Here is a 13,889-nt window from a genome sequence, read left to right on the forward strand (position 1 = left end):
GATTGGATTGGATTGGATTGAATTGGATGAGATTGGACTGGACTGGATTGGATGGGATTGGATTGGGTTGGACTGGATTGGATTGGATAGGATTGGATTCGATTGGACTGGATTAGATTGGATTGGATTGGGTCGGGTTTGATTGGACTGGGTTAGATTGGATTGGATCGGGTTGGATTGAATTGGATGAGATTGGACTGGACTGGATTGGATGGGATTGGATTCGATTGGATTGGATTAGATTGGACTGGATTGGACTGGACTGGATTGGATTAGATTGGATTGGACTGGATTGGATTGGATTGGACTGGATTGGATTAGACTGGATTGGATTGGACTGGATTGGACTGAATGGGCTTGGATTGGATTAGATTGGATTGGACTGGATTGGATTGGATTGGACTGGATTGGATTAGACTGGATTGGATTGGACTGGATTGGACTGAATGGGCTTGGATTGGATTAGATTGGATTGGACTGGATTGGATTGGATTGGACTGGATTGGATTAGACTGGATTGGATTGGACTGGATTGGACTGAATGGGCTTGGATTGGATTAGATTGGATTGGACTGGATTGGATTGGATTGGACTGGATTGGATTAGACTGGATTGGATTGGACTGGATTGGACTGAATGGGCTTGGATTGGATTAGATTGGATTGGACTGGATTGGATTGGATTGGACTGGATTGGATTAGACTGGATTGGATTGGACTGGATTGGACTGAATGGGCTTGGATTGGATTAGATTGGATTGGACTGGATTGGATTGGATTGGACTGGATTGGATTAGACTGGATTGGATTGGACTGGATTGGACTGAATGGGCTTGGATTGGATTAGATTGGATTGGACTGGATTGGATTGGATTGGACTGGATTGGATTAGACTGGATTGGATTGGACTGGATTGGACTGAATGGGCTTGGATTGGATTAGATTGGATTGGACTGGATTGGATTGGATTGGACTGGATTGGATTAGACTGGATTGGATTGGACTGGATTGGACTGAATGGGCTTGGATTGGATTAGATTGGATTGGACTGGATTGGATTGGATTGGACTGGATTGGATTAGACTGGATTGGATTGGACTGGATTGGACTGAATGGGCTTGGATTGGATTAGATTGGATTGGACTGGATTGGATTGGATTGGACTGGATTGGATTAGACTGGATTGGATTGGACTGGATTGGACTGAATGGGCTTGGATTGGATTAGATTGGATTGGACTGGATTGGATTGGATTGGACTGGATTGGATTAGACTGGATTGGATTGGACTGGATTGGACTGAATGGGCTTGGATTGGATTAGATTGGATTGGACTGGATTGGATTGGATTGGACTGGATTGGATTAGACTGGATTGGATTGGACTGGATTGGACTGAATGGGCTTGGATTGGATTAGATTGGATTGGACTGGATTGGATTGGATTGGACTGGATTGGATTAGACTGGATTGGATTGGACTGGATTGGACTGAATGGGCTTGGATTGGATTAGATTGGATTGGACTGGATTGGATTGGATTGGACTGGATTGGATTAGACTGGATTGGATTGGACTGGATTGGACTGAATGGGCTTGGATTGGATTAGATTGGATTGGACTGGATTGGATTGGATTGGACTGGATTGGATTAGACTGGATTGGATTGGACTGGATTGGACTGAATGGGCTTGGATTGGATTAGATTGGATTGGACTGGATTGGATTGGATTGGACTGGATTGGATTAGACTGGATTGGATTGGACTGGATTGGACTGAATGGGCTTGGATTGGATTAGATTGGATTGGACTGGATTGGATTGGATTGGACTGGATTGGATTAGACTGGATTGGATTGGACTGGATTGGACTGAATGGGCTTGGATTGGATTAGATTGGATTGGACTGGATTGGATTGGATTGGACTGGATTGGATTAGACTGGATTGGATTGGACTGGATTGGACTGAATGGGCTTGGATTGGATTAGATTGGATTGGACTGGATTGGATTGGATTGGACTGGATTGGATTAGACTGGATTGGATTGGACTGGATTGGACTGAATGGGCTTGGATTGGATTAGATTGGATTGGACTGGATTGGATTGGATTGGACTGGATTGGATTAGACTGGATTGGATTGGACTGGATTGGACTGAATGGGCTTGGATTGGATTAGATTGGATTGGACTGGATTGGATTGGATTGGACTGGATTGGATTAGACTGGATTGGATTGGACTGGATTGGACTGAATGGGCTTGGATTGGATTAGATTGGATTGGACTGGATTGGATTGGATTGGACTGGATTGGATTAGACTGGATTGGATTGGACTGGATTGGACTGAATGGGCTTGGATTGGATTAGATTGGATTGGACTGGATTGGATTGGATTGGACTGGATTGGATTAGACTGGATTGGATTGGACTGGATTGGACTGAATGGGCTTGGATTGGATTAGATTGGATTGGACTGGATTGGATTGGATTGGACTGGATTGGATTAGACTGGATTGGATTGGACTGGATTGGACTGAATGGGCTTGGATTGGATTAGATTGGATTGGACTGGATTGGATTGGATTGGACTGGATTGGATTAGACTGGATTGGATTGGACTGGATTGGACTGAATGGGCTTGGATTGGATTAGATTGGATTGGACTGGATTGGATTGGATTGGACTGGATTGGATTAGACTGGATTGGATTGGACTGGATTGGACTGAATGGGCTTGGATTGGATTAGATTGGATTGGACTGGATTGGATTGGATTGGACTGGATTGGATTAGACTGGATTGGATTGGACTGGATTGGACTGAATGGGCTTGGATTGGATTAGATTGGATTGGACTGGATTGGATTGGATTGGACTGGATTGGATTAGACTGGATTGGATTGGACTGGATTGGACTGAATGGGCTTGGATTGGATTAGATTGGATTGGACTGGATTGGATTGGATTGGACTGGATTGGATTAGACTGGATTGGATTGGACTGGATTGGACTGAATGGGCTTGGATTGGATTAGATTGGATTGGACTGGATTGGATTGGATTGGACTGGATTGGATTAGACTGGATTGGATTGGACTGGATTGGACTGAATGGGCTTGGATTGGATTAGATTGGATTGGACTGGATTGGATTGGATTGGACTGGATTGGATTAGACTGGATTGGATTGGACTGGATTGGACTGAATGGGCTTGGATTGGATTAGATTGGATTGGACTGGATTGGATTGGATTGGACTGGATTGGATTAGACTGGATTGGATTGGACTGGATTGGACTGAATGGGCTTGGATTGGATTAGATTGGATTGGACTGGATTGGATTGGATTGGACTGGATTGGATTAGACTGGATTGGATTGGACTGGATTGGACTGAATGGGCTTGGATTGGATTAGATTGGATTGGACTGGATTGGATTGGATTGGACTGGATTGGATTAGACTGGATTGGATTGGACTGGATTGGACTGAATGGGCTTGGATTGGATTAGATTGGATTGGACTGGATTGGATTGGATTGGACTGGATTGGATTAGACTGGATTGGATTGGACTGGATTGGACTGAATGGGCTTGGATTGGATTAGATTGGATTGGACTGGATTGGATTGGATTGGACTGGATTGGATTAGACTGGATTGGATTGGACTGGATTGGACTGAATGGGCTTGGATTGGATTAGATTGGATTGGACTGGATTGGATTGGACTGGATTGGATCTGGTTGGGCTTGGATTGGATTAGATTGGATTGGACTGGATTGGATTAGACTGGATTGGATTGGACTGGATTGGACTGAATGGGCTTGGATTGGATTAGATTGGATTGGACTGGATCTGGTTGGACTGGATTGGACTGGATTGGATTGGACTGGATTGGACTGAATGGGCTTGGATTGGATTAGATTGGATTGGACTGGATCTGGTTGGACTGGATTGGACTGGATTGGATTGGACTGGATTGGACTGAATGGGCTTGGATTGGATTAGATTGGATTGGACTGGATCTGGTTGGACTGGATTGGACTGGATTGGATTGGACTGGATTGGACTGAATGGGCTTGGATTGGATTAGATTGGATTGGACTGGATCTGGTTGGACTGGATTGGACTGGATTGGATTGGACTGGATTGGACTGAATGGGCTTGGATTGGATTAGATTGGATTGGACTGGATCTGGTTGGACTGGATTGGACTGGATTGGATTGGACTGGATTGGACTGAATGGGCTTGGATTGGATTAGATTGGATTGGACTGGATCTGGTTGGACTGGATTGGACTGGATTGGATTGGACTGGATTGGACTGAATGGGCTTGGATTGGATTAGATTGGATTGGACTGGATCTGGTTGGACTGGATTGGACTGGATTGGATTGGACTGTCCAATCCGCTGGATTGGACTGGATTGGATTGGACTGGATTGGACTGGATTGGATTGGACTGTTTTGGATTGGATTGGATTGGATTAGATTGGATTGGAATGGATTCAATCAGTCCAATCCAGACTGTATTGGATCTGGTTGGACTGGATTGGACTGGATTGGATCTGGTTGGACTGGATTGGACTGGATTGGATTGGACTGGATTGGACTGGATTGGATTGGATTAGATTAGATTGGATTGGACTGGATTGGATTGGACTGGATTGGATCTGGTTGGACTGGATTGGACTGGATTGGATTGGACTGGATTGGATTGGATTGGACTGGATTGGATTGGACTGGATTGGACTGGATTGGACTGGAATGGATTGGACTGAATGGGCTTGGATTGGATTAGATTAGATTGGACTGGATTGGATCGGGTTGAATTGGATTAGATTGGGTTGGATTGGATCGGATTTGACTTGATTGGATTAGATTGGGTTGAATTGGACTTGATTGGATTAGATTGGGTTGAATTGGACTGGACTGGATTGGATTGGATTGGACTGGATTGGACTGGTATGGATTGGACTGAATGGACTTGGTTTGGATTAGATTGGATTGGATTGGACTGGATTGGATCTGGTTGGACTGGATTGGACTGGATTGGACTGGATTGGATTGGACTGGATTGGATTGTTTTGGACTGGATTGGATTGGATTGGACTGGATTGGATTTGACTGGATTAGACTGGATTGGACTGGTATGGATTGGACTGAATGGGCTTGGATTGGATTAGATTGGACTGGATTGGATCGGGTTGAATTGGATTAGATTGGGTTGGATTGGATCAGATTTGACTTGATTGGATTAGATTGGGTTGAATTGGATTGGACTGGATTGGATTGGATTGGACTGGATTGGACTATTTGGACTGGATTGGATTGGACTGAATGGGCTTGGATTGGATTAGATTGGATTGGACTGGATTGGATCTGGTTGGACTGGATTGGACTGGATTGGATTGGATTAGATTGGATTGGACTGGATCTGATTTGACTTGATTGTATTAGATTGGGTTGAATTGGACTGGATTGGATTGGACTGGATTGGATTGGACTGGATTGATTAGATTGGGTTGAATTGGATTAGATTGGATCGGGTTTGGACTGGGTTGGATTGGATCGGGTTGGATTGGATTGGATGGGAACAGGATTGGATCAGATTGGATTGGATCGGGCTGGATTGGATTAGATTGGGTTGGACTGGATCGGATTTGACTTGATTGGATTAGATTGGGTTGAATTGGATTAGATTGGATCGGGTTTGGACTGGATTGGATTGGACTGGATTGGATTGGACTGGATTGGATTGGACTGGATTGGATTGGACTGGATTGGATTGGACTTGACTGGATTGGACTGGATTGGACTGGATTGGATTGGACTGGATTGGACTGGATTGGACTGGTATGGATTGGACTGAATGGGCTTGGATTGGATTCGATTAGATTGGACTGGATTGGATTGGACTGGATTGGATCGGGTTGAATTGGATTAGATTGGGTTGGATTGGATCGGATTTGACTTGATTGGATTAGATTGGGTTGAATTGGACTGGACTGGATTGGACTGGATTAGATTGGATTGGACTGGTATGGATTGGACTGAATGGAACGGGAACGGGTTTGATTGGATCGGGTTGGATTGGATAGTGCTGGATTGGATTAGATTGAATCAGATTGGATTGGATCGGGTTAGATGGGATCGGATTGGATCGGGTTGGATTGGATCGGGTTGTATTGGATGGGATCGGATAGGATCGGGTTGTATTGGATCAGGTTGTATTGGATCGGGTTCGATGGGATCGGATAGGATCGGGTTGGATTGGATCGGGTTGGATTGGATCGGGTTGGATCGGGTTGGATGGGATCAGATTGGATGGGGTTGGATGTGATATGATTGGATGGGATCAGATTGGGTTGGATTGGATTAGATCGGGTTGGATTGGATAGGGTTGGATTGAGTTGGATTGAATTGGGTTGGATTGGATCGTTTCGGATTGGATCGGGTTGGATGGGATCGGATTGGTTCGGGTTGGAATGGATGGGGTTGGATGGGATCAGATTGGATTGGGTTGGATTGGATCGGTTTGGATTGGATCGGGTGTGATTGTATGTGGTTGGATGTGATCAGATTGGATTGGATGGGGTTGGATTGGATGGGGTTGGATGGGATAGGATTAGATTGGGTTGGATTGGGTTGGATCAGGTTGGATTGGATCCGATAGGATCGGGTTGGATGGGATCGGGTTGGATGGGATCGGATTGGATCTGTTGTGATTGGATGGGGTTGGATGGGATCGGATTGGATTGGGTTGGATTGGATAGGGTTGGATTGGATTTGACTGGATCGGGTTGGATTGGATGGGGTTGGATGGGATCAGATTGGATCAGGTTGGATTGGATCTGATAGGATCGGATTGGATCGGGTTGGATGGGGTTGGATGGGATCAGATTGGATTGGGTTGGATCGGGTTGGATTGGATCGGGTTGGATTGGATCAGGTTGGATTGGGTTGGATCGGGTTGGATTGGATCGGTTTGGATTGGATGGGGTTGGATGGGATCGGATAGGATCGGGTTGGATGCGATCGGATTGGATTGGGTTGGATCGGGTTGGATCGGGTTGGATTGGATCGGGTGGCATTGGGTTGGATGGACGACCGAGGAGATCCCGACAACCAACCGCCAGACCTAGGAGATCCCGACAACCAACCTCCAGACCGAGGAGATCTCGACAACCAACGTCCAGACCGAGGAGATCCCGACAACCAACCGCCTGACTGAGGAGATCCCGACAACCAACCGCCTGACCGAGGAGATCCCGACAACCAACCTCCAGACCGAGGAGATCCCGACAACCAACCGCCTGACCGTGGAGATCCCGACAACCAACCGCCTGACCGAGGAGGTCCGGACAACCAACCGCCAGACCAAGGAGATCCCGACAACCAACCTCCAGACCGAGGAGATCCCGACAACCAACCGCCTGACCGAGGAGATCCCGACAACCAACCGCCTGACTGTGGAGATCCCGACAACCAATCTCCAGACCGAGGAGATCCCGACAACCAACCGCCAGACCTAGGAGATCCCGACAACCAAGCTCCAGACCGAGGAGATCCCGACAACCAACCGCCAGACCTAGGAGATCCCGACAACCAAGCTCCAGACCGAGGAGATCCCGACAACCAACCGCCAGACCTAGGAGATCCCGACAACCAACCGCCTGACCGTGGAGATCCCGACAACCAACCGCCTGACCGAGGAGGTCCGGACAACCAACCGCCAGACCAAGGAGATCCCGACAACCAACCTCCAGACCGAGGAGATCCCGACAACCAACCGCCTGACCGAGGAGATCCCGACAACCAACCGCCTGACTGTGGAGATCCCGACAACCAATCTCCAGACCGAGGAGATCCCGACAACCAACCGCCAGACCTAGGAGATCCCGACAACCAAGCTCCAGACCGAGGAGATCCCGACAACCAACCGCCAGACCTAGGAGATCCCGACAACCAACCGCCTGACCGTGGAGATCCCGACAACCAACCGCCTGACCGAGGAGGTCCGGACAACCAACCGCCAGACCAAGGAGATCCCGACAACCAACCTCCAGACCGAGGAGATCCCGACAACCAACCGCCTGACCGAGGAGATCCCGACAACCAACCGCCTGACTGTGGAGATCCCGACAACCAATCTCCAGACCGAGGAGATCCCGACAACCAACCGCCAGACCTAGGAGATCCCGACAACCAAGCTCCAGACCGAGGAGATCCCGACAACCAACCGCCAGACCTAGGAGATCCCGACAACCAACCGCCTGACCGTGGAGATCCCGACAACCAACCGCCTGACCGAGGAGGTCCGGACAACCAACCGCCAGACCAAGGAGATCCCGACAACCAACCTCCAGACCGAGGAGATCCCGACAACCAACCGCCTGACCGAGGAGATCCCGACAACCAACCGCCTGACTGTGGAGATCCCGACAACCAATCTCCAGACCGAGGAGATCCCGACAACCAACCGCCAGACCTAGGAGATCCCGACAACCAAGCTCCAGACCGAGGAGATCCCGACAACCAACCGCCAGACCTAGGAGATCCCGACAACCAACCGCCTGACCGTGGAGATCCCGACAACCAACCGCCTGACCGAGGAGGTCCGGACAACCAACCGCCAGACCAAGGAGATCCCGACAACCAACCTCCAGACCGAGGAGATCCCGACAACCAACCGCCTGACCGAGGAGATCCCGACAACCAACCGCCTGACTGTGGAGATCCCGACAACCAATCTCCAGACCGAGGAGATCCCGACAACCAACCGCCAGACCTAGGAGATCCCGACAACCAAGCTCCAGACCGAGGAGATCCCGACAACCAACCGCCAGACCTAGGAGATCCCGACAACCAACCGCCTGACCGTGGAGATCCCGACAACCAACCGCCTGACCGAGGAGGTCCGGACAACCAACCGCCAGACCAAGGAGATCCCGACAACCAACCTCCAGACCGAGGAGATCCCGACAACCAACCGCCTGACTGAGGAGATCCCGACAACCAATCTCCAGACCGAGGAGATCCCGACAACCAACCGCCAGACCTAGGAGATCCCGACAACCAAGCTCCAGACCGAGGAGATCCCGACAACCAACCGCCAGACATAGGAGATCCCGACAACCAACCTCCAGACCGAGGAGATCTCGACAACCAACGTCCAGACCGAGGAGATCCCGACAACCAACCGCCTGACTGAGGAGATCCCGACAACCAACCGCCTGACCGAGGAGATCCCGACAACCAACCTCCAGACCGAGGAGATCCCGACAACCAACCGCCTGACCGTGGAGATCCCGACAACCAACCGCCTGACCGAGGAGGTCCGGACAACCAACCGCCAGACCAAGGAGATCCCGACAACCAACCTCCAGACCGAGGAGATCCCGACAACCAACCGCCTGACCGAGGAGATCCCGACAACCAACCGCCTGACTGTGGAGATCCCGACAACCAATCTCCAGACCGAGGAGATCCCGACAACCAACCGCCAGACCTAGGAGATCCCGACAACCAAGCTCCAGACCGAGGAGATCCCGACAACCAACCGCCAGACCTAGGAGATCCCGACAACCAACCGCCTGACCGTGGAGATCCCGACAACCAACCGCCTGACCGAGGAGGTCCGGACAACCAACCGCCAGACCAAGGAGATCCCGACAACCAACCTCCAGACCGAGGAGATCCCGACAACCAACCGCCTGACCGAGGAGATCCCGACAACCAACCGCCTGACTGTGGAGATCCCGACAACCAATCTCCAGACCGAGGAGATCCCGACAACCAACCGCCAGACCTAGGAGATCCCGACAACCAAGCTCCAGACCGAGGAGATCCCGACAACCAACCGCCAGACCTAGGAGATCCCGACAACCAAGCTCCAGACCGAGGAGATGAATGGATATTCCGAGGAGTTTCTTCAGATCGTCAGATTCGCGGAGTTCAATGACCAGTTTGGATGATTTACAGATTGTACAAAACATCGATTTACATTGTATCAGAATATCTGATTGTCTAAATTATAATTGCTGATTGAGAAACATTTCAACGAGAAATGAAGATCTCATTATATATTGTGATCAGACGGCGACATCTAGTGGCAAATCATAATAATGACAACCCACAGAAATCAGATGAGGATCATCGAACCACCAGACCGAGGAGATCCCAACAACCAACCGCCAGACCGAGGAGATCCCGACAACCAACCGCCAGACCAAGGAGATGCCGACTACCAACCGCCAGACCGAGGAGATCCCGACTAACAACCGCCTGACCGAGGAGATCCCGACTAACAACCGCCTGACCGAGGAGATCCCAACAACCAACCGCCTGACCGAGGAGATCCCGACAACCAACCGCCAGGCCGAGGCGATCCCGACAACCAACCACCTGACTGAGGAGATCCTGACAACCAACCGCCAGACCGAGGAGATCCCGACAACCAACCGCCAGACCAAGGAGATCCCAACAACCAACCACCAGACCGAGGCGATCCCGAAAACCAACCGCCAGACCGAGGAGATCCCCACTACCAACCGCCAGACCTAGGAGATCCCGACAACCAACCTCCAGACCGAGGAGATCCTGACAACCAACCGCCAGACCGAGTAGATCCTGACAACCAACCGCCAGACCTAGGAGATCCCGACAACCAAGCTCCAGACCAGGGAGATCCCGACAACCAACCGCCAGACCGAGGAGATCCCGACAACCAACCGCCAGACCGAGGAGATCCTGACAACCAACCGCCAGACCGAGTAGATCCTGACAACCAACCGCCAGACCTAGGAGATCCCGACAACCAAGCTCCAGACCAGGGAGATCCCGACAACCAACCGCCAGACCGAGGAGATCCCGACTTCCAACCACCAGACTGAGGAGATCCTGACAACCAACCGCCAGACCGAGGAGATCCCGACAACCAACCGCCAGACCAAGGAGATGCCGACTACCAACCGCCAGACCGAGGAGATCCCGACTAACAACCGCCTGACCGAGGAGATCCCGACTAACAACCGCCTGACCGAGGAGATCCCGACAACCAACCGCCAGACCTAGGAGATCCCGACTACCAACCGCCTGACCGAGGAGATCTCGACAACCAACCGCCAGACCTATGAGATCCCGATAACCAACCGCCTGACCGAGGAGATCCCGACAACCAACCGCCAGACCTAGGAGATCCCGACAACCAACCTCCAGACCGAGGAGATCCGGACAACCAACCGCCAGACCTAGGAGATCCCGACAACCAACCTCCAGACCGAGGAGATCCCGACAACCAACCGCCAGACCGAGGAGATCCCGACTAACAACCGCCTGACCGAGGAGAGCCCGACTAACAACCGCCTGACCGAGGAGATCCCGACAACCAACCGCCAGACCTAGGAGATCCCGACTACCAACCGCCTGACCGAGGAGATCTCGACAACCAACCGCCAGACCTATGAGATCCCGATAACCAACCGCCTGACCGAGGAGATCCCGACAACCAACCGCCAGACCTAGGAGATCCCGACAACCAACCTCCAGACCGAGGAGATCCGGACAACCAACCGCCAGACCTAGGAGATCCCGACAACCAACCTCCAGACCGAGGAGATCCCGACAACCAACCGCCAGACCGAGGAGATCCCAACAACCAACCTCCAGACCGAGGAGATCCCGACAACCAACCGCCAGACCTAGGAGATCCCAACAACCAACCTCCAGACCGAGGAGATCCCGACAACCAACGTCCAGACCGAGGAGATCCTGACTACAAACCGCCTAACCGAGGAAATCCCGACTACCAACCTCCAGACCGAGGAGATCCCGACTACCAACCTCCAGACCGAGGAGATCCCGACTACCAACCTCCAGACCGAGGAGATCCCGACAACCAACCGCCAGACCTAGTAGATCGCGACAACCAACCTCCAAACCGAGGAGATCCCGACAACCAACCTCCAGACCGAGGAGATCCCGACAACCAACCGCCAGACCTAGTAGATCGCGACAACGGTAGGCCATCCGGTCGTTGAGTCTACAACCAACGTCCAGACTGAGTAGATCCTGACTACCAACCTCCAGACCGAGGAGATCCCAACTACCAACCTCCAGACCGAGGAGATCCCGACAACCAACCTCCAGACCGAGGAGATCCCGACACCCAACGTCCAGACCGAGGAGATCCTGACTACAAACCGCCAGACCTAGGAGATCCTGACAACCAACCTCCAGACCGAGGAGATCCCGACAACCAACGTCCAGACCGAGGAGATCCTGACAACCAACCTCCAGACCGAGGAGATCCCGGCAACCAACCGCCAGACCGAGGAGATCCCGACAACCAACCTCCAGACCGAGGAGATCCTGGCAACCAACCGCCAGACCTAGGAGATCCCGACAACCAACCTCCAGACCGAGGAGATCCCGACAACCAACGTCCAGACCGAGGAGATCCTGACTACAAACCGCCAGACCGAGGAGATCCCGACAACCAACCGCTTGACCGAGGAAACCCCGACTACCAACCGCCTGACCGAGGAAATCCCGACTACCAACCTCCAGACCGAGGAGATCCCGACTACCAACCTCCAGACCGAGGAGATCCCAACTACCAACCTCCAGACCGAGGATATCCCGACTAATACTAATGGTAATAGATCGGGGACTTGCCTGGTACATTTCGGGGTTGTCCCGGGTGTGGAGGAGGAATCGGGTGTTGATCTTTTCGGGGCTCCAGGGTAGAGGGCGGATCTTCCCGGATTTGGTATTGTAGAAGCAGCCAAGATGGTTGTAGCAGATTTCGTCTCCTGGGGGGACACGTAGGTCTCACAATCACATCTAATATTTGGGGGGATTTCTGGTGTCAATAACAGTTCTACACAATGGAAGGAATCACACAAATTAGGAGCTGTGTGTAGCCCCGCCTCCCTAGCATGTCATGTGATGCTGAGGAGCATAGTGACCGGGTTACAGATAATAATCAATTCTCACCTTGTATTGTGTTCATCGATAAGCAGCAAGTGATCAGCATTGTAAGAAGCTCAGACAGCAACATATTGCAGATGGATGTGTCTGGATTTCTGAAAAGGAAATAAAACGTTTGTACATCCGGATAGAATTCTTCTTCTATAACTTGTATTATTCATCATTAAACCTGCCGAACAGTCACACCAACTACATATAGGAGAGCTCTCCACCTGCCGAGGGATTGGGAAGTCTGTTTGTGGTTATACAGGATCTATGGTGGGCTGTGCAGGATCTATGGTGGGCTGTGCGGGGTCTATGGTGGGCTGTGCAGGGTCTATGGTGGGCTGTGCGGGGTCTCTGGTGGGCTGTGCGGGATCTATGGTGGGCTGTGCGGGGTCTATGGTGGGCTGTGCAGGGTCTATGGTGGGCTGTGCAGGGTCTATGGTGGGCTGTGCGGGGTCTCTGGTGGGCTGTGCGGGATCTATGGTGGGCTGTGCAGGGTCTATGGTGGGCTGTGCAGGGTCTCTGGTGGGCTGTGCGGGATCTATGGTGGGCTGTGCAGGGTCTATGGTGGGCTGTGCAGGGTCTATGGTGGGCTGTGCAGGGTCTATGGTGGGCTGTGCGGGGTCTATGGTGGACTGAGCAGAACCCTGAGACCCGGCTTCCCTGCTACGCTACTAATGCAACCTGCCAAAATCAGGATTGAAGGACTGACGGGTGACATAAAATGTCTTATACAGGAAGGGGTGGGACCAGGGGTGGATTGTAAAAACGGCCCCCGCCGGCTCTGCTGCAGCGGCTGAGAGGGATGGTTGGCAGGATAGTTATGCTGAGCGGGACCTAAAGCCAAAAGACACCATGAGGCGGCTGAAGGCATCGCAGGCAACTTCACTGCCCCCCCTGCCCCCACCACCAGGAGAG

General features: G+C 51.5%; 1 protein-coding gene across 1 annotated transcript in view; it reads right to left on the bottom strand.

Moving 5' to 3' along the window:
• LOC108803323 (pancreatic triacylglycerol lipase-like) overlaps positions 1-13,056 on the bottom strand; it is an 18,515-nt gene extending 5,459 nt beyond the window's left edge. Inside the window, exons 1-2 of the mRNA XM_018575171.1 lie at positions 12,993-13,056; positions 12,672-12,808 (exon numbers count right to left, since the gene is read on the bottom strand). Of these exons, the coding sequence (XP_018430673.1) occupies positions 12,672-12,808; positions 12,993-13,056 (201 nt within the window). The remainder of the gene's footprint in view (positions 1-12,671; positions 12,809-12,992) is intronic.
• Between the last annotated feature and the right edge of the window lie 833 nt (positions 13,057-13,889).

The sequence above is a fragment of the Nanorana parkeri genome, unplaced genomic scaffold (genome assembly GCF_000935625.1).
Source record: "Nanorana parkeri isolate BGI_ZX_2015 unplaced genomic scaffold, ASM93562v1 scaffold3603, whole genome shotgun sequence".
In the NCBI taxonomy this organism is placed as follows: domain Eukaryota; kingdom Metazoa; phylum Chordata; class Amphibia; order Anura; family Dicroglossidae; genus Nanorana; species Nanorana parkeri.